Raw genomic sequence first — 27155 nt, 5'->3', positions numbered from 1 at the left:
CAAGATGGCACCTCCCCAGGGAGCAGTGGTACTTCCCTAAAAATAGGCTTCTGACAGTAAATAATACTTGGATTCAGCTGAACTAGCTTCTGAAGAGACAAACTGAACAGTTTTTCACATTTCAGCACCAAAACTAGTGAGAGTTTATGGAAATGGCAAAGCACACACTTAAGAATACACAGCTAAACATACCACCACAAAATCTGTTTTCAAGTGTTCCCCGAATGGGATCAGAAACTTAAGTCCTGTTACGGAAGATTAAATCATTGATGCTGGTAGATAAACGTTTAGAGGAAATGGAACTTAGTGAGTGACAGTCATCAGAAACACCTCACACTCTCCTTGTTCATCACACCATATTAACATGGAACACTAATGCAAATTTCCCTGACTGTACCTACAGCAAGTATTTCATCAGTGTTCCCACCAGTACCAAAGCTGGGTGTTTTTTTTTAAAGAATTCTTGTAGAATATCACATGACAGAGGAGACTCCTGGTTAGCTGTACACATACCCAATACAAAAACCAGCCCACCAAGCAACTCTAATCCTTCAGAATTATGAAGGGGTGAGAGTTTACATTAGACTAATCCTCAAATTTGATGGTGATTGTGATCAGAGTATAAGAAAGGGGGTGGCAGATACTTCTGATAGAGACAATCATTTTTAATGACTCAGGTTAACACAACTTCAACAATCCTAAAAGCCTTTAAAAAAAAAAAAAAAAAAGGCTTTCTTGGAAGTAAACTGACTTATATGAAATGACAATCCTCCAAAGAAAAGAACACCAGTTCCCTTGCTCAGTCCAGGAAAATGTGACATTTTAAAATGATCCTCTAAATTAGATATGTATCTGATGTCCTAGTAATTGCAAACCAGGAAAGTACACACTACACACAATTCTAGCAATATTGGTAAGTCAATATCTTCAGAAATTTTTAAGAACTTCACAGGATTTTTTTATATATATATGTTAGCGCACATATAGCACCGGAGTTGTGGTTGGCTGAATACAGTACTGTTATTAAATCATTTTCGGAGGCAAACCTAACATTACATAACAACAGCCTGCCAATGCCACCTGCCTGCTCAAGTCCAATTCACTACAAAAATTGAGAACAGAGAAAAGAACTTACAAAGTTGGTGCAGAACCATTATCTGCGAGGATCAGTCTGGGATGTTGCTGAATTGTGATAGGCGAGCTGGAACCTGATCCTGAACTTGCTGAAGACATACTGGGAGGGCGGATCTCAGACAGATAATCCGGAGCAGAATCAATTTGTAGTGGTAACTGGTTAATGTGGATATCATCCGTTATAGGAGAATCCATGATGCCACACGTTAAAATGTGTGAAAGGCTGCAGTCATCACAAGTACATCTGTTCAAGAATTAAGATTACATGTTTCTATGACCTTGTTTAAGTAGCAATGATTTAAAGTAACCACATTCTTTGTTCCAGTAATGCATTTCTTTTTTCCTTGAACGAGAAAGTTATGCTTTATTATGATTCCAAACTAAAAACATCAGCTCACCTTCTTCTATAATTACAGTTGGGACAGTCAGGCATGCTCAAACGTGATGACAGCATGTGTCTCATTGTGTCTGTGAAGTTGTTCTCCCCAGCTAGTGCTTTCTTGTTATTAAGCTGAAGTAAATGGTAAAGGCAGTGTTTTAGTAGTGCAAGTCTTTCCATTAAAAATTCAATGGCACATAATGACAAGTTACATAATCAACAGGGGTTCTTTGGGCAAAATAATTTAAAAGCAGAACAATTCAGAATAATTTCATGAAGGTGGCGTTTTGATCATGGGTGAAAAAGGAAAAAGTTCAAAGTTACAAACAACAAACATTTGGCACTGAGACTCTTTAAATAAAGTATGTTTCTACTATGAAATAGCAAAGTGGACAAGTCCATCTCCTTGACTCATTTGTACGTACATCTTGCACGGTATTTCTGCTGACGCATTCTGAACTTGAGCAGTTCTTGTCTTGTTTCATGGCATGCACAAAAGGACACTGCTGACAAACGGAGAAAGCAAACTCACCCTTAGCTGGCAAAGAAGAATTAGCACTAATTTTGTAGCCACAATGGGATAGAGTCAAGAAACAAAGTAGCTGCCCAAGACAGGACCTGACTGCATTAGTGAAAAAATAAAATCCAAATAACCTCCACCTGGTAGAGGCCTAATCCTGAAAGCACCTAATTTCATTAGATACCTACAAACCTTAGGTTAAACAAGGCTGTGCCTAAGCTCCCACTTCTATGGATGCCCAGATCTGATCCTTACCTAAGCAGCCATGGTCTTAGAGCTCACTTAAGGCCAATTAGGATCAAGGAAAAAGAGGATTCTTTCCTCAAGTCCTCTGAGAAGACCTGTATACCAGATGTTCTAAAAACATTGTTAACATAGGCTTCCTTTCAGGAAAAAGTACTTACTGATGACTGCTTTGAGACATCGCCAATTTAAGCTTAAGTTTAAGTTTATTAAAATGTACTGCCATACTCTCTGGCTCAGGACTAGTGTTTCTTGCTGCATACTGGTACAGGAATGGGGAGGTTCTCCATCCAGAGTCGACTCTACCCAAAGCCCACTGTACTCTTATGGAAAGCATGATGCACACTTGAGCACTTCCAGGCTGGAGAAGAGAGTACTGAGTCCTAAACAGCAGTTTTATAATAAGTGAGGAACTTCTATTGGCCCCTGTCTGGTTAGAGCTTAAAAAAAAGAAATACAGTTCTGCTCAGCCTTTTCCCCCACAAAACAGATGCAGGAGCCATCTCCAAAGTCCCAAGGGATGGAATCACCTGCCCTGCTACTGTAGCTCACAATCCTGCACACACATAGGAATTTGTCAAACTCCTGAACACAATATTCCCTATCAAGCAAATCAAGACAGCTCCACACTCAATGTATTGGCTGTTTTGGATTTCACTCTAAGGCAGCAAAAATTCCCCTTCTTTTGTACAAAGATTTTAAAGACCTGGTATTTAATCCTAAGACTATGGGTTTATCTTTTTATCTTGTAGTAAGTGAGATTACATACTATTACTTACTCTTCTTGGATCTTACTTTTCTGTATTTTAGCTGATCAAATTTCATGCCTGGCATAGTTGCAGAATTAGATTGCACAGAAGTGGTACAATATACTACACTCATTGTTTGCATCTTACAAATATATGTGTAGCATTATTATAACAGAATGGTATAACAAAAAAAAAATCCTACCTGCTCTTCAATAAAACGTCTCTGCTTAAAAAATTCCCAGTCTTCCTTTAGCATGCGTTGTTTTGTTTTCATTGCCATCTAAAACAGAATTTAAGGAAAACTCATTGACTTAACAATAGAAAACCTAAATTATTGTCAATTGATCTAAGTTTCATTAAACCTAGCTTATCTATACTATTTTGCAAGTACTTACTTAGTCAATATGAAGTGTACTTTATTTGCTAATAATTTGATTAGATTTACTTAAACGTTAAGAGTTCATATTCAATAACACTACTTTTCAGACTTTCCCACTGTTAGTCCTTATGTTAATATTTCTTTTCATTAAATACGTGCATAACATTTTCAATAAAACGTGACTGGCATTAAATACTCAGCATCTCAGATGCATTAAAATCCACTAAAATCTAGAGATAAAGGACTTATGGCAAGGCCTCAACACAGGCTCAAGTGCAAAGCCTGATGTACCACATGTGGAGCTAATCACCCCAAGAGTCAAAAGAATCAAAAGTAGTGACCTAGACTAATACTATTTGGCCCATTTATTCCTCAAAGTTTTTCATGTTCCTTGATTTAGCTAAGGCTGGAAAAATACTTTATAATTACTTGTCTCTTGAATCATATCACCATAAATGCACATAGAGCCCTTAACGTTTTGTACACAAATGATATTTTTCCAGTTTAGCAAATAAATTGTCTCTGACAGGACGCAAAAACTTTCATGAATTTTAACACAGCAAAATGCAGGAACAAAGCTCCTCCTGTTGTACCTTACAACATTTTAACAGCACTACTTCATCAGTGAGGAAACAACTACCTAAGGTTATCTTTTACAGTTCTTCTTTTTTTCATTTACCTAATTAAAAAAAATAAATCTACTACCTTATAGAATATACTAAATTGCTTCATAAAAATAGGTTAGTGAGTCATTAGTTATACCACTAGAAATATTTTTTTTCTTCAAAAGCATGACTCCAGGAATTCATACTTGATCAAAAGTTTAAAGTCTAACAACTAAGCTAAGTATATTATTGCTATTATCATTATTTAACTTAGGAAAATGAAATTTTAAGCTGGGGATCTGGAACAGCATTAAGTGGTAAAATTTTGCCTAATTAATTTCTGAAAGGATCAGCATCATATTCTAACTACTACTATAGATTTTGATTTCCTTTGCTCCAGCGAGGTTACGTCAACATCAAAAAAATGAGTTTATCGTGTCCATGTGTGTTTAAAAAAAAGAGGTACTGCAGAGCCTGTGGCCAGCAACATCAGAAATTTCATCCTGGGTGCAATACCAGCTTCCGAGAATCCCTGAGCTATATTTAAATCGAGCAACACTCACTGGTTTAGTTGCCCTGCCACCTAGCTGAATCCTCACCATCAGAGACAGCTACCTACATTCAATATACATTACAAGAGAAGACTTTTAATGCCAGAGAACGACTTTAAAACAGCCAGTGCATTAACTGGGAGCTGCCTACTCAAGCCTGCCAAGAAACTGTCAAAGCAAACAGCATGGTACAAGTGTTGGTACTCTGCTATTAACGGGAACAGGGGCTGACACGCACGATTTCCTACTTCTGACTTAGCAGCCTTTCCAGTATTCCATGGATGCAAGTATCTTAAGTTATTGATTCCATAAATAATAGAAAATCACTTCTCTCCCCTCTTTCTTTTCCCCAACGAATATTTATTTCAGCAGAGCAGGGCAGCTGCAATACAAACCACATGCATCGTGCCCAAGAACTCTTCTAGGGAGCCAGATATAAATTCAAATGCCAGATACTCCAAAGATCTTCCACAGATGTAACAAGTGATGAACACAGGCACTGATATGAAAGAATCCTTACTGTAAATTGTATTACAGCGTACACACGTGGTACAGCAGTGTATTAAGTTACATGTCTGTGTGTGACACAGCTGTCATATACTGTCTTAAACTAATATTTTAATCACTTGAAAAAACTGTTAACTTTGTCTTCCATGAACAAGTAACATAACATACAGTAGGAGAGTCCACTACTTATCTCTGCTGATGCCTTGTCGACAGTTTTGGGTGTAGTTCCACAATAGATAAATGAGAACCATTCTTACATTTTCTTTCCCCTCTAACCTTTCAAATAGTAGCAATAAAACCTCACAAGTTTGTTAAGTCAAGAGGCAAGCAAACAGTGAATGCACGTTCATTATTAAGATCCACAGTTTCTATAGCAGCAGGGCTTTCTGATTTCTACCCTGCTGACAAAAATATCACTGCAAATTCAGGTATGATGGTCATATTGCATGATGTATTTTTGATCAAGAGAGTAAAACCGTAAGTTATCACCAACATGGGGTTTAAGGTATCATTATGAAAATGCTTTTTTCTACGTATAAATACCAATATAAATACCAATATCTTCTTTAAAATTTGATGGTTTAAGTTTTTGAATTGTTTCCTCTACCTACCTGCACTTGCAGGTATTTTTGGTCATTAGGAAATAAGCCATCACATTAAAGTTTTCCCTATTGGGAGAATGGTGTCTGTTTGCACCAGGATACAGGTTTCACCGAGCAAATTAAAAAATTATATACGACAGCACTTGTGGCAGTTGCACGGTCACTTGATATGAAGAAATACAGAAAAAATCAGTTAAGAACTTTATTTTGGCATGATGCAGAACCACCAGTCAGAAGCCTGATATGAAAGTGACTCTACAGAAAGGCCACTTTTTTAAAACATAAGTGAATAATGCAAAATGAACTTGGTTTCTTTTCTTACTAGAGAGGCATCAGACAGCCATGACACCCTGAGACTATGGGGAAAATCACTTTTAGTAGCAAAAAATGTGAGATGATCACATTTTACTGAGCTGCAATCAAATATTTAGGTGCACAAAATCTGCCAGGCCAAGACAAAACTTTGTAACTGATAGCTCACAGATGCAGTCCCCAAATATAGAACAATCTCTAAAAATAAAATTAGTTATGTCTTGTCTCCATCTTGAAGGTACTGGTATTAATGGTATAAGTTCACTTAAATCTTCAGCACAGGGAACAGCTTCTGAAGGACATTTACAATGTACAATAAGACTAAAATATGCTTGTTATCTATAAGAAGTAACATAACATTACTGAATCTCAAATTGGATGTCCGTATTCCTAGTGCTCATAAAACTTCAAAACAGAAGAAAAGTTCTATAAAATTCTGTATCTTCAGATATTTCCAAGACATTCTTTCTTCCAGACCACTTAAGATTGAACTAAATTCAAAGCCTTATCTTGAGGTGTTTTAGGAAAATCAGGTTCTTTAAGCATGAAACAAAAAGCATGAGAAATTTTCTTTGAAGAATATGAACAACCACTTGCAAAATAAACAGCTATTTTTCTGAAAAAATGTAGGAGTCAGCACATGATTATTTTCTGTAATGTAGCACAAATTCAGAAGAACCAGCTATCAAATCATATACTTTATAAAAAGACAACTTCAGAGGTCTCAAATATTTGTGTATGGAGACAAACTGGAGTTCCTTTTTTGAGAACAGGACAACAATCATCATCACACTATGCAACATGCAACAGTTTTTAAAAGCAATATCTTTCGCTGGCTTCATTTAATGCAGTTATTATTTTGGAAGCTTAGGGGGTTCTGTGGGATAAGTTGTTTTTTTTTCTCCCTGTGGCTAATTTACTGGCTAAAGTAATTAAAAAATGTTCAAAGACCATCTCTAAACAACGACAATACAATCTGCTTCAACAATTTAAGGAAGTTATTGTACAATCAGCATTAAGTATTGGTATGTTAGCGTTCTTTTCTATTGGGAATGAATGACATAAATGAAAAAAGTTGCATTTTGTTGCTTCAAAGCTCTGGATAAAAATATCAAAGAAATTATTCCTCGCTGAAGGCACAGCCCCGAATGGGCTGCTCCCTACATAATCAGTCTTGAGACTGCATGACTCTTACCTGCTCATCAACATAATCATCTATTCTTTTCTGGCATTCAAGCCATGCTTCAGCAACTTGGCCCATTTCCTGTTCCAGCTGATGATACCTTTGTAGCAAGGTACTATACATATCTTCACTACAGGAATCGTGTGTTGTTCCAAGCCTAAAAGTCCAAACAGCACTTGTTACAGAAGAGACATTTCACTGAAGAATCACGCTTTTAAGTTCTGCCAGCCAAAAAAAGTGGTGTCACAGTGCAGTTATTGACACACCCAGGCCCACGGAGCTGCTAGTATCCCAAAGTTGAGGACTATTTTTAGTAGTTTTTCAAAAAATATCCCAGAACTGCTTATTCCCATCTTCTGTAACCAACAATAGCAAGAATGTGGGAAGTGCCACATTGCTAGAGCCTCTTTTCCATGAGCAACCAGATGACAAATACTGAGCAGTATTCATGTAAATTTTGTTGCTTGATATATTTATCCTTCAAAATTCTATGGGCTAAATATACATGTTGACTATTTACTGAAGAGCTACATAACAAAAATAAAGCCAGAAGCTTGTTAAGCAGAACTCTCATGACCAATGCTAAAAAGATTACTAGACGAGTTGGAGTTCCAGGTGGGAAATGTGCTGCAGAAGGAGGGAAGTGAGATATAAGCAGTTATTCACTATCAGTTGAGCAGCACTGAATTAAAAACATGATTATGCCATTCACTGATGACTGTCTCTGTGAGGAGTCTCAGAAATAGGAGAAAGACTTAACATCCTTTTCTACATCTTTGCACGGCATCAACAAAATGCTTCTTGAGTAACTATGCAAACTCCCAATATGTTGACTTTAGAAATAATAAAAGATAAAATTCTACATGTGTTTAAAGCACACTGAATCGTAACAACTAGTCAACTGACACAAATAAACTGAAGCTTTATAACATTTCTACTACTCAAAGTAACTAAGGAGAAACTGGGTAGTAGTTAATTAGGCACAGAGGTTGCATGGCAAGTCAACGTCAGTACCAAAAAACCAGAACTGAAGCATCTCAAAATGTGATATTTAAGCCCAGTTCCAGCATTTGAGGGAAGTTTGTTACAGATTTTCACTGCAGTAGGATGTTAACCCAACCTAAGAACCACACAGTCTTGTTTGTCACCTGGTAAAGAACTAATCCCTTAATTTTAACTTGACAATTAAGTATAATGAAGAGCTAATCATACAGACAACTCAGTAAGCACCAAGTTACAGCTTTTAGTGTGACTTCACCAATAAATTCAAATTTGTTTCGTTTTGTTGTTCTTTCCAGAACCTGCAACACAACCACTTAAGAAAGGTGCATAAGCAATTCTGCACAATAAAACTTGGGAAGTCTACAACTGGAAGAGTAGAAAAAGAAGTTTCAAGGCATACAGTGACTCTCCCTTACTATCAGTGCAAACACTGTCAATTCACATTACTAGACCACAATTTACTGCTTTTCTGAAGTCTTTCTGATATGCAATTATGTGAAAATAGGACCCCTACTGTACAGAAATCAAGAATTTGTTCTTGTAACTGCTGCTGTGTAGCACTATTCTTTCAAACACTTGTGCACAAATTATTTTTTAAAATATGCTCTTAAGTTAGAAGCAAAAGAACCTAATTTTTAAAAATTTAGATTAGCAACACAAAAGAACAGCATTTACACTGTCATTTTTTATTGTGATTCTGAGTAAAGGTTAACAGGCTATTAGTAAATACAGTCTCCCCTCCGAAGGCAAGTATAAAGCAACAATCTAGGTAATATTTCCATTCTGTACACAGAGGTGGAATGTATTTCTGGACTGCAGTATAAAAAAGTGATAAAAAGAATAACACATACATAAAAAACTTAACAGGAGTTGCTCAGTTTAAAGTAACTGAATCTTACAAGTGGTACCTGTTGACACAGGTCTTACTGTATACCTACATATTTTGATTAGGAACACATGATTTTCTGGACAACAGCATTTAACTGAAGCTGTGCAAACAGCCTGAACACCGTCCCATCCCACACTGGGAAAGCAAAGCAGACAGAGAAGCTCCAGGTATCAGTTGTTTCATTACCAAACCCCAATAAAACAGTCTGTTGGATGTAGGAGGCACGTCAGTGGTTGCATGGAATCAAAAGCATCTTGACCAAGCAAGATATTTAACCTCTAAGAAACTCTCCATATCGACACCACCATCAGAAGTACTGGAAACTTATCTTTGAAAGGACTGGATTTCCTTAAATACTGATTATGAAAACACAGCCTTATGAAATGCTGTGTCTGACCTAGAAGCCCTGCTGATTAATCAACTCTTGCTAAGCTATGGACAGCTCTTACAGCTGGTCTGCACACTGTGCAGCTGAGTGTGCCTCCTAAACCAGCCACGGATGTTGACTGGGTAGCCAAACAAGATCTAACACATTAAGACCCTGGTAGTTTACCCTGAGCAGATGACCGGTTTCAGATGTGAAACACTGGCACAGCTGATCTGATATCAGTTTATAACCTCCATCCCCACAAGACTGCTGTCTAAACCTCCCTATGTGAACATCTTTTCTAGTCTGACATCTGATAAACACCCTTGGAACTAACCATAGCACACCAACTACATATTTTGAAAGAGCCAGAGATACTTAAATCACTGAATTTTTTGTGTAAGGGATGAAAGAAAGGGCTAACACCCAAAATCTAAGCGAAGCTGAGATGCCAAAATGCCATTTCACATTTCTGTTCTTCGGGAAGACAGAGCAATGAGGCCAATGTTCTTTTGTAAAGAAACTGGTAACACCTTCTCTACTGCACACAGATGATTCTCTGTTGATCAAATGATTAGAGGACTAGCCTGATCCCTGCTTCTCCATGTGAGGCCTCTGTGATGGAACATTTCTCCACCAATTTCCAGTGGAAGGCAGATTACCCTCCAGAAAGATTTCTCAGGGAAGGATACCCAATTCTCTCACTTCAAGATCCAAAGAACTCAAATAAAATCCTGGGAGTCTATGAAAACAGACACAAACAAAGAAAAACAAGACATACACTATATAAACCTAGAAACCATGGAACAGGAAGCTTGTGCTGAACCTCTCCTTTCAAAAATGCTCATGTGAACCAATCTAGGCAAAACTGTAAGTTTAAGGGTGTTTCACATAAACTACTTAGTGAACACAAATGCACTGGAAAAGAAATTCCTACAGGAAGAGATTCTGACTTCATCATATGTAAGCTCTGAATGGAGCTGTCACTACAGTGACAACAGAGAAACCACCTCTGTTCCTCAGAGTTTTTTTGCAGTAGCACAACAGGTAAATGAAAACAATCTAATGCTTTTGTTAAGAAAAGACCATAAACTTCACTGAGACCATTCTCAGCTCTTCAGATGAAGGCAATATAAAGAGTCTTGACATAGCCAGGATTGCTGGAGTAAAGAGATGGAGAAAAGCCTTGTCAGAAAGCATGGACATAACTGTAGGATGGCCACAAAAGAAGATACAGATCACTGAAAAAAAGTGCAACTGAACAACATGATGTTGAACACAGCAACACAATTAGCTGTCTGGAGAGGGAAAGCTTTTAGTGCCAACCCAGCCACATGTAAATGAACTGAATAACTTATGAGGGACCTTAGACATCTAGCTGAGCTCAGCAACAATGAAGCTTTCTTGCCTTTTCTTGTTTTCCTTTCTATTACCTATCAGCAAAAGAACTCACCAGAAATTTTCTTTATTCACTGTGAGCAACATCTCTTGTGACAGACTTAATCAAACTGCTCTTATACCATGGAAAATTACCCAAGACAATACCTTTAAAACACATGTACATAGAGCATAAATGCATCTTCATCAGAAACAAGACTGAGAGGTCAGCATGAACTGTCCATGACTGTACTGCAAAAATGTTCAGACTTAGGATAAAGAATAAAATTTCTATTAATTAATACCTCTTTCTCAGGAAACCCAAACACTTTGCCAGTACACAAATTACAAGCAGAGAAATCCTACTAGGAAAATATACAATTTAAAGCCTCAGGAGTGGTGAAGTCCTGAGATCTACAAACGTATTGCCTTCTCCAATGAAAAGACTGCTTAAAACTGCTTAAAACTAAGTTATTTGTGCACTGTGGGAAGCAGAAGGTAATGAGGCTTTAGTTTTCCTGTAGAGCTGTACAGACAGCAGCAATGCCTGATGATAAGTGAAAACAGTACTATTCAGTCATACCATCAGCATTTTCATGGGATGCTGTCATTTTACAGGGTAACCTACAAATAAGCAGATTAGGGTTGTAATTCTTCTGTCAAGCAAGTTATGACAGCAGCCTGCTCAATCAACAACACTGTTTTCAAGACAGATCCACAAGGATTTTTTTACCTATTCAATTCTAGCAGCAGAATTTTTTTTTTAAAAGCTGTGGTTGCAAACATGTGTTTTCATTTCTCCTTTAAATTACAAAACAAAAGTTAAACTCTACCTTAGCTGTGACACCAACGTTGGCAAGCTATTCTGCAAGAGTGGCTCAGAAAATACCAGATTTTCAAACAGATGCTTGTTGTGCAATTCCCATGTCACCTGAAATTTCTTCAAATGTTCATTTTCCTATAATGATAAAACAACCAGAAATAAGCTAGGTTAGGAAAAAAAATAAAGAATTCTGTCCAAGGCAAGAATCTTTTTAAAAAGTCTTCTTTCCAACCTACTGGCAGGATTAACCAGCTCAATTAAAAATGCAGTTTTAATATCCAGAAACTCAGAATTTAAGCCATTTTTAATTACTTAAATAACATAGCTTAATTCCTTGTTTTTCTAAATTGTAATGAATTAGGAAGAAAAAAACCCACAAAAATCAGGCTATACTGTTCAAAGCTTCCATTCATTTCTGCACCGAAAGATGTATTTTATGATCTGAACCCGTAATTCTCAGGTTTTCTTGTCAAAAAATTGTCTATCTCTGATTATTTTTCAGTTCTTTGAACTTATCTAGTAAGACACATATACAATGACAACCTATAATCTTTATTCAAAACTGACATAAAAACAAGTAAACAGTTCTCCCAAGTACAGCTTAAAAAACTAAGTTTTCTAAACAGACAAGAGATCAACAGCTTACTTCCCTAGTAAGAATAACGTTTTTGTATTTGAGGTTATTTAACACATAATTGTATGTAACTTCAAGGCCTAAAACTTAAAACTATTACCAGAAAAACACAAGAATCCAAGACAGGTAGAATATATTTTTCAAGTCAGCAAGTTTTCCCACATATAACCAGCAGTACACAGATTTTCTATACCAGGACTCACCCACACAGCAGAATTAAATTCAACTGTTCTGGTTCTCAGATAAGCAAGTGAGCCCTGTGAAATATAACCTCTAGTACCCAGAAACACCAGAATACTCTGGAACTTTTAAGTTTTGTTAAGCATAGTGGGTTAAAAAAACCAAACCAAACCCAAATGTTTTTATATCAGACCTAAAGACGAGACTACTGGAATTCAAAAAGAGAATTAACTTTTAAGTTTTATTATTATTTAAGAAGGATGGGTGGTGTTGGTTTTGAGTAGCATAAGACACCTGTACCTCTTTACTATTATGTCTTCAAAATATTCAAAATGTCTATAAATTGGTAATAATTCCTCAAGAGTCACTGCGACAGGTTGATTTCTTAGGGAATTTCCATATTATGCTGTGAACAAAACCATCAACAGTTATCTACAAAATCCTGTCTATCAGTTTACACCAGGAATCTATCAGAAATACCAGGAAGTTTTCCTCTCTAGTCTGCTATACCCTGTACTTGAGGGCTCTTCGGTACTGACCACAGTACTTGCTGTCAGTATAATCTGTCATTCCCTGGTGGGGCACATGGCTTTAGTTCCTGCTCTTGAAGTCAGATGGATTCCTTTGAAAGGAAGGACAACTGCTCATAATTTCATCGAGAAGTTAGTTCCTCACAGGTGGAGGTTCAAGGCATTATATGCCTTTGTACAGTACACTACGTGCAAAGCTTTTATCTTTAAAAGGAAGGCTGCACTAAGTTTAGAGATCTTGGCTGCCTTTTATGTATTTCAGCCGAAAAGATTCCTTCTTCCATAGTGCACTGGTATCTTGAGAGGAAACATCCACGCACACCGAAACAGCTCGTGACCCTACTACCTGTACTGAAGGCTGTGACATACTACTCCATTTAATAAAAAGGTTATTTAATAAATCTAATAAATATATGACAAGACAGTATCCTACATTCTCACAGTTCAGTTTCTGACTGTCACAGCTTAGTAGAAAGAAGTTTTTAGTACTTACTGGGCTGCAGAAGGAAAATAACAAGAAAAATCTGGCATATTTTGTGTTTTCCTATGCTTTGTTTTTTAAAATACGAATTTTATTTTACTTTGAATGTTATCAGAAAAGGGGTAGATTAGATAGTTCAAGCATCTTCTTTCTTTTCATGGCTGTTATCTCAATCTCTCACACCTACCAAGTTTTCATGACTAATAGTTCACAATAACTACCAGGGAAAAAGTATCAAATGGTTATTTTCTGATTAGCTGGCACTAATGAGATAGTTATTGGCAGATCCACTTTGAGAAAGCTAACATCTGTACTGTAAACCATTCACTTTTCAACTGAACAAGTTGGAATGCAAATCAACCTGAAGAGCAATCTTCTCTCAAGCATCTTATTAGAAACTTAATGACTATTAAAAGCAGACAATAAACAGGAGCTGGCAGTGACCTCAAATCTGTATTTAAGTGATAAAGCTGGGGAAGATAATACAGACAAAAGCAAATACACAGCATTGAGAGCAGAAAAAGAGCATCAGATATGCTCAAATTTCTAAACAGAAATATCTTCTTCCTTTGACAACTCAATTTTGGGTAACAGCCCTACCTCAGTAATGACAGTCTGCTTCCCCTCCATTTTATATCCTCACCTGTGGCCACCATAATCTATTTTTATCTCTTTATAAAGTTAGACAGTCACTTTCAGCTAATTGGCAATAAAAGCCAAATTCACCAGTTCATCCACCTTTTTTTTCCTACTTGCACCAAGTTTGCACAAGAAAAATATGGTTCAGGATAAGAACATTTACAAAGGATGCACAAGAAAGGATTATTAACAAAACAGGATCAATAACCTTCTCAGGCCTTAAACAAATAGAATTATGGAATTTGTTTACTGTATTACTCACTCATGATGGACAACTACACAAGAAGAAATTTTTAAGGCTATTGCTTATTTTATAGCTGACAATATAATCCCAAGTCTAATATCACTGTCAGTTGATAAAACAAGCATTTAAGAAAGAACTTTGGAAATAATAGCAGATTAGTTTCAAGGCAAGAGAAAATCTTTTCAAGTAGCCATCCTTGATTATAAGTGAAAAGAAAAATTGAACACCGAAACAATTTAAGTTAGTGCTACTCATAAAAGTTTGTGTTGTTTAAACATGGTTGTCAACAGACCATTTCGGATTAACAGAGAAGTGTTTCCCACATTTTCAGAGGCATTAACTAATATTTTGTAAATCTGCTTAAATACCTGGTTCAGAATAAGTGCTACACACAGCATCCCACCTCTTTCTTTACAAACAAAACCCAATTTCATTAAGTCACTGCAAGAGGTGCCTACTCTGCACTTCCGAATACTTCAATTTGCATTTTCATAATCTCCCTGTATCCAAGGATGCACACAAAAAGAACCTGACATTTTATAACCAAAGAAGACTCCTGAAAGAGCCCAGAACAACTCTGGCAGCATTACCCCAGAAGAACACAGGCTGTTTCTTCAGTCTTACCAGAGTAACTAGGAAGGCGCTGATTGTACACGCTGCCTGACAGAGTGCACTGTATTCTTCAAGTAGGAGTGAGATGAACTGCTGTGCCTGGGGTGGCCCTTCTGTCACTAATGTTGATGCAACTTTAGATCCCAGTGACAAGTGTCTGAGCAGACGAACCTTCATTTCAAGCACATATTCTCTAGCTTGCTGTTCCAACCGTTGGTAAAGCTGGTATGGATCTCTTTCACAAAGCCTGTATTTTTAGAATATTTGTGACAAAAAAGAAACAAACAAACAAAAAACACCACACAAAAGAGGGAATGTAATCAACAGTTTTCATTTTCCTAGAAACTTTTACCAGCTACCATTATCATCATCAAAAATAACCTCAACAGCTAGGGTTTAGAGAACTACCTTAAATCCCAGAGAACATGCTCCAGTCCCCTCCTTCTACACTGTGGAAACTGAGCTCTAGTGCAGCTCTAGGACTAGGATGCCTACACACCTGAGGAACAGACTGATTTAGGACCTTACTATTTCACTTCAACTTGTGAGCTCAAAAATCTGAACTCAATTTGCATACAACCCTACAGGCACCCAGACTCTTCAGACAAGCTTCTTCACAACTTCCCCCTGTTCTTACATGTGACACATTTGTGTCTACCAAAGAGAATTAAACACAACGGCTGCTTTGAAGCACTTTAAATAATTCAATTTCACTCTAAAGTCCTGTGCACAGAGTTTAAGCACTCACCTCAGTGTTTTTACAGCACAGGGAGGTGGGGAAGAAGAATTTACCTAATCTCTTTCTTAAGAGTTAGATGAATAAAAGTTTGCAGCTACTAGTCTTCCCTCACCACTCACAGAACAATCCTATCATACTGCCATCAAGTACTCCAATATACAACAGGGACATTATTTGGCACCACTGTGTATTCCAACTAAGAAGACCAGACACTCCGTTTCTTGCCAGCTGTATCTAACAGAGTCGAGCATGAAATTAGGAATTTCTGCCTTTTAAACACAGAGTTACTTGGTCACAGCATGGTCTTTGGTGTGCTACCTAAACGGTTTTGTGTTGTTTTTCTTTTTTTTTTTTTTTTTAAACTTCCAACACCTACATTGACTAGCTTTATTAAAAAGTTCTGTGTGACATTAGCACCACAGACTGGACACACTGGTGCCTGCACAAACTGTATCCCAGTTTCATTTCATACTTCAGAGACCATAAGGAAAATAATTCTACTGACATTTAGGGATTCCTTCTCTGAGATCCTGTTTCTGCCTTTATATTTTGAATAATCTCTCTCCAAAGTGAAAAACAGTTCTAGAGCAATCAAAGTTCCTAAGTACATAACAGAAGTACATAGTATATGTTCTAATTTCCAAAATTTTTTGATTAAAGAGAAAACACATCAAATCAACCACCATTTTAGCTGTGATTCAATTTTAATTACCTACACACCCAGCAACATTTAAACACGTTCGATTTCAAAGCCTATGTTGTGTGTTTGGATCACTTAAATAAACAAAGAGTGACTAATACAGAGGCACACTATATTACCCTGCTTGTTCAGAACTCATATTCAAAACCAAACACTCAGTTTTTATATAACCAAAGTGCAAGAAGATTATTTCATTATTTATTAATGCTGCTTCAGGTGTACAATCATATAAAGAGCATTGCTAGATGACTATAACCTTTCAGAAGTTTCTTTACTTCACCAGAATTCAGCTTCAACTAGAAATTCCACATATGAACTACAGTTGGTCAGAGCTCAGTATATTAAGCACATACGGACCCAAGGAGAACAACTATTCCTTGACCACACACTGAGTTAGAAACAGAGATAATCCTCCTGGAGCACTTTAGCGACTGCCACACTTTTCTCAAAAGTAAAAAACCCACCACTGAGGATCTCATTAAGCCCATCTTCAACTTCACACCCAGAAAAGCTACAACTTTTGACTTCTAAAATGGGAAAAAATTCTTAGCATCCACCTTATCTAATGATCAATGAATATTATTTTTTTCCATTTTTATGAAGTCTCTTCCAGCTGTTAAAACTACAGTAAAGTGTAAGCACTTTTATAACTCAGGTTAGTTCAACAAGGTAAGATTTTCACATGGGACAATTCAAAGTTAACAGTGTCTTATAAATAATCATCATCTGAAGGTCTTTTTAAGAATAAGATTCTGGGACCCTTCCACAGTTAGATATTTATATTCCTATTGCAAACAGCATACAAATTTAACAGCTTCCCGTGCATTCAAACTAGCATTGAAAAATCCTGCACAAAATAGAATTAATATTCTTCACAGTGATGTATACCTATCCACCAGCTCCTTCATTCCTTCTTTATCTGGTACCAACGACTGGTCTTGGTCATCTGCCAAAGGGGTCCCAGCTTGGCGATATATACACCGAACCATGTATCTGACTTCTGACCAGTAATTTTGAAGCTGCTGAGGTTCACGTTCAGGCTCTGCTGAATTTTCTCTGCAAATAAAGACAAAAATAATTACCCTCTATTTGTACACATCACATAGGTGTATTGATTCCTACTATTCTGGATAAAAAAACCAAAATACATCTGATAATGCCTAAAGTAAGGTAAGAAACTGGATAAATGCTGCCATTCGTAAATTACTGTTACTGTCAGACAACCCGTATAAAGGAGTTTAAGCACACACCTACAAACAAGCCACAACAGTGCCCACAGTCTGACCACAGCCACCACGCTGCTGAGTTTGAATTCAGTTCTTACCTGCGCTCATTACAGGCCTCACAGTTGCATGCTATGTCTGAAGGAGAGGAATTGCTAAGATCTGCAGCAGGCACTGTCTGCGCACCCACAGTTATTCTTCCTCCTCCTACAGATTCCTGCTGTGATCCACTGTTTCCAAGAGGCATGTGCAAAAGAAAATCTTGACTCTGAAGGAAAAAAAACAACCGAACAGGTAGCCTTCGGTTTGTGAGGTCTGATATGTTAAGAGGTGGGCAAATATTAAAGTGGTAATTCTTAGTACTGCATATATTTTGGGAGGACACTCAAACAGACACAAAGAATTTATCTACGAAAAGCCTAATAAATGCAAGAGATGGACTGAGAAAACCAACTATACAAACAGTTTCATTTCTAATAACCAAAGGTATGTTGGTTGTAATTATCACCTTTATGTACTTCAGCATAAACAATGAACTAAGCTAAAGGAAGGCTTGCATCATCCACGCTTAACCATAAACCAGTAGTATCTCCGCAGTCTCCATTTAACAGCATGTTTGGCTTTTGGAGTTTAACAATCCCTTCTAGCAAAAATCATTGAATCTCCTTGCTTGTAGCAGCCAGACATAGCATTTCATGGTAATGGATGTTAGAAAGCTGCTGTCACTGGGAATGGATGTGAACTCCTGCGCCCAGCACTGCTCAGTACCAGCACACGACACAGACCTCTCGCCCAAGACTGCTGGTATTTTTGTCACCAGTTTCTCTCCCTTCTCTGTGCTTCAGCCCCAGCACATGCCATCCTTCCCTCCTGCACCCTCCCAAGGCTGCCACAAGCTTTCTGTGGCACCAGGCAGGGACCTCTCCCACAGCAGTAGCACGACTGAAGAGGTATTTTTGTGCTCCAAAGCCTGGATCGGGACGCAGACAAGTTAAAACAAACCTGCACGCATTTGCTACCAAGCAAGGCAAGGAGAGCACCAGCAACCTGAACACAGGAGCATCTATAGCAAACCACCTGTACTCTGGCCTGCAGTGACTGCTAACAAATTTTTTTTTAGATAATTTTGGCTTTTTTTCCCAGCTGGCTTCTCAAATTTGGCTAGTTACCAAATCCACTTGGGTCTTTTTTAAGTCAAGCATCCTGACTTAGAAACCACTTTTGCTGTTTGCTTTTAAAAATTCCTCTTTAAAAAACAAAACAGTCACCAAATTAAAAAAAAATGCTGTAAATTTTTATTTCATCTGGAATATCTATAACTTAAAATGTTTAGGAAGCAATTCTTGCTTTTCCTGCACTTGTAGAAGACTTATTTCCTTTACTAATTCGCTAGCAGAGCTTAAATAAGTCAAAAATTTTGACTAAACTGAACAATAATGTGCCTCAGTCTTGCTGTGCTTTGAACTCTCTAGGATGTGTTTACCATTTTACTACCAGTATAATTTCCTCAGTTATAATCTCTTGATTAACTTTACTACCCTTGTTAATAGCAAGGATATCTGTAAACATGAGATGTATACAAGTGATATACTCTTAACTTTTCCTCACAAAAAACTATGTTAAGTGTGCTTTTAACATGAGTTTAACAACATGCACTATACAATCTTTCTTCACGTTGATTTACTGAAATAAAAATCTGTATGTGCCTATGGGCATGTGCACAGCCTGTTAGTTCTCTGCAAGGAGATGTCAGCTGGAATTTATAATACTTCCAATTATCCCAAGTGTGTGGCTTCCCAGATCAGCCAGATGATTTGGTTCTGCAGTATAGCATAGTTTACTTCTAATGAGGTTTTGCTGGACCTGTCAATGAACTTTTAGTATCTTTCTGGTACACTGAGCACAGTTCTCACATAAGGCTGAATTCACGACTTGAAATATTAGCACCATGTATTAAATTGGTGTTTGCAGTGCTACCAAGAATAAGAAATTGTTATATGCATAGTAGGTGAAGTTGTGCTTCCTTATTAAAACAATACAGGAAAGAAAAGACTGCAAAACTCAGAGACACAGGGAAATGTCAGTGCAAGTATAGTGACTCCAGAACACTGCTAAAAAAAAAGGAAAACTCAGATTCTTTACCTCGCAAAGAGGGAAAACCACACCATGAGCAGATGGTATAGAAGAGTGTAATGACTAAGGTCACACTTGTAAGAGTAGAAGAAGATGAATTTAATTAAAGGGAGTAAGGACAAAGTTCGAGATATGGTGAATTAAAAGGCAAAAAACCCAGTAAGAAACAGATCTAAACCTTGCTCTAATCAAAAATCCAAAACTCAGATTCAGAACTCCTCATTTTTGAAACACCTAGCTGGTTCAGTTTACCTCACAGGAAAACCAACTCAAGATCTCCTAGAATGCTTCCTGAGCATTTACAGTTGAAGTGATTCCAAAGCACAAAGTGCCATTCAGCCCATAACAACACATCTTCTCAGTCCAACGAACGGAAGTACTTGAACTTACCACAAGAGATTGCTCTATTGTAGCGTGCCTCTCCTCCTTTTCGACTGTTCTTCGACAGTCTGGACACACCCACAGTGGAAGATGCAGCATATTGTTTGCTTTTGGAGATGTGGAAAGTGCTGTTTTGCTAGAATTTTTGATTCCGCTCTCTGAAAGCGAAGTATCTTTTCGTTCACTTCTACAAAGAAGACAATGCTCGCCAGTTGTATACGGTGCCCTTTGGCCCAAGCCAAAGGTAAACGGTGTCTGCAAACAAATATGTTGATAGGTAACTGGTTATTGAGAGAATACACACCAGAAAAACTTATTCTCAGATTTGAAACAAACAAACAACCCACCCCCCAAAGAACAACGCACATATTTTACTGGTCATTATTAAATGGTGAATATTTAGAGCGTCCCAAGATCAAACACATCAGTCTCAATATCCATGAGGCAAAGAAGTCAGACTATGAATATATTCACATTTAGAAAAAAATGTTTTCAGGGAGCATGGACCACAGCCTTTCCCTCTAAAACAATTCAGCCTAGATGCAATAATCTAGTAAGTGAAATTAAAAAGGGATAGTACAATTCCTTTTACTGTTGTCATCATTACAGATAAAAAGAAAAATAACTGCTCTTTGAAGTTCTGTGTAACCTCCTTTCTAATACTATGTGAAAAGAGACACTTTCAGTTACGCTTTTTACAAAATAAAAGTATAAATCAGTTTAAACAAAACCAATCAGGAGGATCTTAAAATACACTGTCATCTATTGAATACAGTAGACTCAGTAACTCAGGGGGACAGAGACAGTTCAAAACCTAAACTCTCCCTCTGTCTCTCTATGGTTCAGCCATGAAATGCTGATCATTCACCAAGACTGACAGTGAAAATCAAGTTGGGCTGCACAAGACAAAGAGAACCCAACTTTACTGGACATAAGTGAAACTGAGATGAAAGGAATAAAAAAGTGGCAGAATCACAGATTTGTCCCATTATATTGCAGGTACCAGCTCTGCCTTAATTACCATCATCTGTGTAAGCCTCAACATTGTTAAATTCTTTCTCAAAGATAAAGCAAAATTTAAATAAGTAATTCAAACATCCTTCTCAATACTGCTTAAACCTCAATACTAACAAAAATATTGCTTTAAAGATCTTGTAGGGCTGAACTGCGCAAGCACAGGTGAACAGTTCTTTCGGTCAAAGGACTAGTTCAAGCTAAAAGAGAATTAAATCACCACCTCTCTTCTTTTCTTCACAGCAACAACAAATCAATTCCCTATTGCTGACATCTAATGAAAAACGGCAGAGCATTACAAACTCTGATTTTTGTGTTCTTCACATTTGTAAAACTGACAGACTCGGCAATATGGAAAGAAAAACTAATAATTCTAGACATAAAAAAAGACACACTGAATTCATCTCCACAAGTATCCTCCTATCTTTCAGAAGTTCATGAGAAATTTAACAGATTTAGTAAAAACAGCTAATCACTTTACTTATTGATGCCACTTCTAGAATTCACACCTAGGGCAGGAAAAAGAACACCATCTCTCCAGGAGTCTACTGCAGGTTTGCAGAAAACCTTCTTATTTGGGAAGATTCGCTCTGCCTCCTGAAAGGCTGGGACTGACCAAATCCTTTGTTGGCTCTACAAGCACGAACAGATTCTCAAGTTAAACATTCCTCTCGGCTGCCCTGCACTCAACTGCAGATCTTATTAATGCCTAAAAACCCAGCATGCAGGAGGCCATGGCTGCTCATGAAAACCCTGAAAGCTTCCTTCCTAAATTTTTTTTGAAGCCAAATTAAGTCCCTGTTGGAATGATGGTTATAGCTATCGCAGGCAAATCCTTATGAACATCATCCAAGGACATCTTCCAACAAGCAGGAACAGCAGAGGACAAAACATGGAAGTTCAGAAGCTGAGACAACCTGACACTCTTTTGCAAAGGTTAAGGTCGTGGCAAATGCACCCCAGACATACTGCAAGAACTCCTAGAAGTTAAGATGATGGTGTATAATTTGCTTAAAGCTGCATCACAATTATTATAAAAGCCATGGCAAACACAGAAGGAACAACAGTCTTCATTCTGACCAACTCACAGACTCAGGAAAACCCTGTTTCCCCAGTGGGCCCATATTTATGACAGATATGAAGTTTAAATTAAAGCACTTGGTTCCTAGAGCACAATGCACATCATGAATGAAACTTAATTTAAGCAGTTTATTCCTAACAAAATTGACAGTTGGAACTTTGACAAAATCTAGATCATAAGCATCTCAGATACCTGCTATAGCTCTTTCATACTAAAATGAAGCTATGAATTGCAGTTTCTTAGTTATTTAAAAGATGATGAATGCAGTGACTGTTCATGTGATCATTTCACCAGGAGCAGGGGCAGTAAACTCTTCCTGGATTAGATGATCTTGGAATTAGGACACATACACATTTGTATGTGTCTTCAGTGCAATCAGAGCAAAGTGTACATTTTGAGAAAAGCGAGATATTTTTCCACTAGTCAAGCTTCAAAAAATGTGGGATGCATCTCTACAAGAAAACACCCAGTCTCACTTTCTCTCTGAAACATGTTCAGATATAACATTCATAAATGAAAGCTGGAAGTAGGACAAATTGGAACAGAAATAACTGCACCTCTGCTATGTATTTAGATTTATTTCCAAGAATAACTTTATTACCATAAAACCGCACAGATATTTTTTTGAACATCCGTGTGCAATTTCAAGCATATTATAACAATAAAATTTTACTTTAAAAAAAAAAAAAGCTTTCACTGCTTTTTAAAGCTTGATTACTGAAATTATCAGAAACTAACTTCAGTTGGCAAAGTCCCAATCTCAAATAGAACTCTTTTTGAAGAGTTTGCTCTAGTATGTTTAATACTGTTTGGTATCTTTTCCCATTAGTAAATAATTCTGCAATCATATACACCCACGAAATTTGCCTGCACTTACCTGAGAAACACCTGTGAACTCTGATCCAACAGTACTGTCTGTAAACTGTGTACCATTTAGTGAAACCTGGAAAAAAATCAATAATGGGTTGGTGACAATAGCTGAGTTTAATGCTAGAAGACAGTTACAAAAATGACACAAAACCTTCCCCTGTATTTGAGGGTTGATAAAACAGCTTTTGAAACTCCAATGACTAAAAAATTGCAGAGATGGAAAACTCCTTTTCTTTTGTAATAGAAGTTCTACAGATGTAAATTTTGCAATTTATGGATTTTAAAGTTTTGCACAGTAGCTCTTCCAGTAGCAACTTTGAGGTGACAGAATTGATATAGAAACACAGAAAATTCATAAGCAAAATTACGTTTTTCCTTCAGTATTTGATTGTTTGTAATTAGCTTTTAAACTTCTATTGTGAATTGAAACAATTAAAAGATTTTTGTCTTTTGAAAGTTGAATACAATGCTACTCAGAAAAATATGCAGTATTCACCAGGAAGAGTATTCCACAGCAAGCCTCCAAAAGCCACTCAGCTATTCCACTGCAGCAGCTTCCTTCCTGCCCCAGGTTATAACTCCAACAGAAATCTCCCAGATCTCCTCTACTCCAGTGTAACAGAGACCACACCAGGCAGCAGTGAAGCGCCTTTTTACAAGCCCCAACTGTTCTCATACAGCATTATTTGAAGACACTAAATCAAGAGTAAAGTTAAGACAACACACAAATTCAAGCCTGTGACAATGAAGAGCCCTAGATCACACCAACTTGAAGAAAAAGCACTAGATTAAAAACAGTGGGAAAGCGGAAACAAAGTCAATTATATTATTCTTTACTTTCCTTCTTCTTGAGCAGCGGTTGAGCTCCAGGATTTCAGATATCATTTTACCTCATGCCTCTGTTCCACCTTCCACATGTTTTTGCTAACCTCTTTTTGCCCTCCAGTTTTCCACCTACTGTTGTCAGATATTAATATCTCTAAGACTTCTCTAAAGACCGTGATAAAAAGCGGTCTGTTTAACGTAGGACCCCCACACGTCTTGTCTGTTGCATTGACAGAGGTCAGAAAATATTTCTGCCCTGCTACCAAACCATAAACTCTGACTGGAGCCTTCTTCAGTACAAAAGAGCATCCTTCAGATTTACACATCCACAGAATTACCAATTGCTCAGTTTAGAGACAAGGGGATTATTGCAAAGCCATTGTCTTCAGCTAGCTTTTTTCAAAGGCAAAAAAGTAATTTCAAATAATTGCTGAAGCAAATACAAACAAGAAACCACACAACTTCTCTTACACACCCTATGCTATGTTTCCAGAGTAGGTATTTAAGAAAAAAAAAAACCCTCATATGCAAGCCAAGCATCTCAGATCTAAAATTATGGGAACAAAAATGCTGATGTGGAACAAGTTACCTCTTTTTATTGAGACACCTTCCAAAAAGTGAAAAAAACGAAGGTTTTTTTAATTAAAAGAAGTCTTCTTGACCAAGAAAAGATATCCTCCAGTCTGGAGGTCCACTGGTTTTTGGTCTGCATATGTATTCAAAAACCAAGAAACCAGTAAGAAAGCTCAGAATGAAATTGGTATCTGCAGCTAAAATTTTATAATTTTTTTTGAAAATTAATAAAAAGATAAGTTCATCAATATTATTAAAGGAGTACATTTACCTTCTTTACATTCAAGACAGTGGTAATGAGAAATGCATGAGCCATCACACTGAAACATGCAGGAACTGAGTAGCCAAGCTAAAAGCAGTCAGAAATGTTACAAAAGCAGAGACAAAAACAGTGGGAGGTTTAGTTACCCACTAAATGTCACAAGAAGCCAAGACAAAATTACTGAACATCAGGAATGACTGCTTCATGGAATGAGTTGTCATGTTGCTAACAAAAGAAAAGACATCTCTTGATCCTAAGCACTGTGCAGAATTTGCTTAAAAATATTAGCATAACCCCCCCCCAGAATTTAGTAGTGACCTAAATATCTGCAGGAGGAACAAACACCAAGGAATTTAAAAAAAAGGAATTAGACAAATAGGAGGAAACAAAGAGAATCATCAAAAATTAAGTGTCTGTAGGCAATGAGATGTAAGACATTGTATGTGATGCTTGGAGCAAACACAAAAATCACAAAAAAAAGACTTAAGTGGGGATGAATAATGACGTGACAGGCAAGGGAAGGAGGTGGCTAAATAACATATTAGAGAAAATATTAGAAGAATCTTGTAGAAGTTGTCCAAATGGGGCTCAAACAATAGCAAGCTAAAAACAGACTGAGAAAAAAATTACAATGAGACAGTTCCACAAATAATTTAAGGAAGAAAAAGAAGTATAAAACCTACAACTAAATCCTTTCTCAAGGCCCATAAGGAGCAAGGAACAGTAAGCAGCCTGTGAGAATCTCTAAAACTAAGGTAAGTAAACAAATAGAAACATTAAAAATGCTTAAAAAGCTAAGGTCACAGCAGAAACACCAGATTTATTTTTTGTATGTTCATGTTCACTATGGAGGAGCTTAAAGATGTTCTCCCAGTGAAAGGCTTCTTTATGGAAGATGGATTAGAGGATCTGTTTCAAAGCAAAGCACTGCTAGAAAAAAAACAGAAAATGGACAAGTAAAAAATTAGCAAACCACCAAGAGTGGATGACATTCAGCCAAGAGTCCTAAAGGAGCTCAAGGACATTCTCGTTGCACTAACAATTTCAGTATGTTAATTCTTGCTCTATACTTCAGCAGCACTAGAGGAGCAGATGATTTTTTATATTATTTATTTATGAAGCTTTCAAAGATCTAGGAAACTGCAGTTATCCAAAGCCTATAGCAAGAAAGTGTCTGAGATTACAAAGTTAACTATCAGCACTAAATTCCACATGTAACTAAAGAGACAGGAAGAATGGCAGAAGGACCTTCCAAGATCTAGTTACGGGGCCATACGTTGACAGATATAACTCTGTGTGCAGAGAATTAAAGTGGAAGTTACAAGCTAGACAGCTGTCACTTCTGGATAACCCTAACTTTTTTTTTTTGTTAAATTAATCTTATTTTTACAGCCCTGAATATCCTTTTTAATGATTTTATAGTTTTATGTTTTAAAAACCCGTTTTGTGAAAGTGAATGCCAGAAGGAAGGCTGACATGGATCATCAGGAAAACATGAACCTCCACAAGAACTCTTCACCATAATGAAGTGTGTGTGTGAAACCTTCCTGTTCTTGCTATAAATGGTATTTACAATGGAAAAGATATAGGGAAATATATCCTGTGTTTCTTAGGAGCTGCTGTCACACTAACTCACCTTCTTGAAAACAGTGATTTTCTGGAGAATAAGGCATGCATCATTTTGGCACAGTATAATTCATAAAAAAAAGTGTAAAGAAGGAGAGAATCACAGCTTAAACAACAGTGCTTGATTACACCAGAATGACCTTGAAGAACCAGTTGAGCAATTAGAAAATAAGCACTCAGAGGCTGCCATAATTTGCTCTAATAGCCTGCCGCTATCGAAATCAGACCTTCAGGAGGCTCAGTGACATATTACTAGACAACACACTCCCATCCTTCTCCCAGCTGAAGCCTTGTGAAGCCACAAAGATCATGGAAGTGAGAGAGATACAACATTCTCAGGAGAGCTCAGGAAAAGAAAAGCACAGGAAGGAAATTTAGATTTGATGCATCATCACTGAACCCTAAACAGTTCAACAGAAATGTGATGTTAAAAAAAAAGAATATGCAGGATTTAATAAAATTTCTCCTGGGGAAAACCAGCAGGGATATACTGAACTGATTTTCTCAGGAAAGGTTTTGCTTTCTTAGGAAAGAGACTAGAAAACAAAACAGTTAACAAGAGACAATTCAGGCTACACGTTATTCTACAAGGTCCTAATATAATAAAGGTATTCCATACCACTTGAATCAATTACCTTGTTTTTATATAGGGAGGTAAAAAATTAAGTTTGTTGAAAGATCTGTGAGTGTCTAACACACTAGAGAAAGGTACTGCACTTAACCCTGCTACCCTCTTAAAACCCACCCAGATGTCTCATCCATGCCACTTGCTCTCCTGCCTGCATT

At 37.2% G+C, this 27155-nt stretch overlaps 1 protein-coding gene across 4 annotated transcripts in view; it reads right to left on the bottom strand.

Annotated features, from left to right (window-relative positions):
• Nucleotides 1-23160, bottom strand: part of FAM193A (family with sequence similarity 193 member A) — a 45551-nt gene extending 22391 nt beyond the window's left edge. The window contains exons 1-11 of one of the 4 annotated variants that reach the window (XM_017820806.1): nucleotides 23091-23160; nucleotides 20128-20373; nucleotides 17706-17872; nucleotides 17270-17437; nucleotides 14955-15189; nucleotides 11633-11757; nucleotides 7177-7321; nucleotides 3228-3305; nucleotides 1939-2019; nucleotides 1533-1645; nucleotides 1136-1378 (exon numbers count right to left, since the gene is read on the bottom strand). In XM_017820806.1, the coding sequence (XP_017676295.1) occupies nucleotides 1136-1378; nucleotides 1533-1645; nucleotides 1939-2019; nucleotides 3228-3305; nucleotides 7177-7321; nucleotides 11633-11757; nucleotides 14955-15189; nucleotides 17270-17437; nucleotides 17706-17872; nucleotides 20128-20217 (1445 nt within the window). In that variant the 5' untranslated portion in view covers nucleotides 20218-20373; nucleotides 23091-23160. Of the gene's footprint in view, nucleotides 1-1135; nucleotides 1379-1532; nucleotides 1646-1938; nucleotides 2020-3227; nucleotides 3306-7176; nucleotides 7322-11632; nucleotides 11758-14954; nucleotides 15190-17269; nucleotides 17438-17705; nucleotides 17873-20127; nucleotides 20374-23090 lie in introns of those variants that run through there. The other 3 variants (XM_017820807.1, XM_017820804.1, XM_017820805.1) reach the window with 3 other exon arrangements.
• Between the last annotated feature and the right edge of the window lie 3995 nt (nucleotides 23161-27155).

The sequence above is a fragment of the Lepidothrix coronata genome, unplaced genomic scaffold (assembly GCF_001604755.1).
Source record: "Lepidothrix coronata isolate B3197 unplaced genomic scaffold, Lepidothrix_coronata-1.0 Scaffold85, whole genome shotgun sequence".
In the NCBI taxonomy this organism is placed as follows: Eukaryota; Metazoa; Chordata; class Aves; order Passeriformes; family Pipridae; genus Lepidothrix; species Lepidothrix coronata.
The sequence above is the reverse complement of the archived record's forward strand: the minus strand, read 5'-3'. Positions and strand labels throughout refer to the sequence as shown.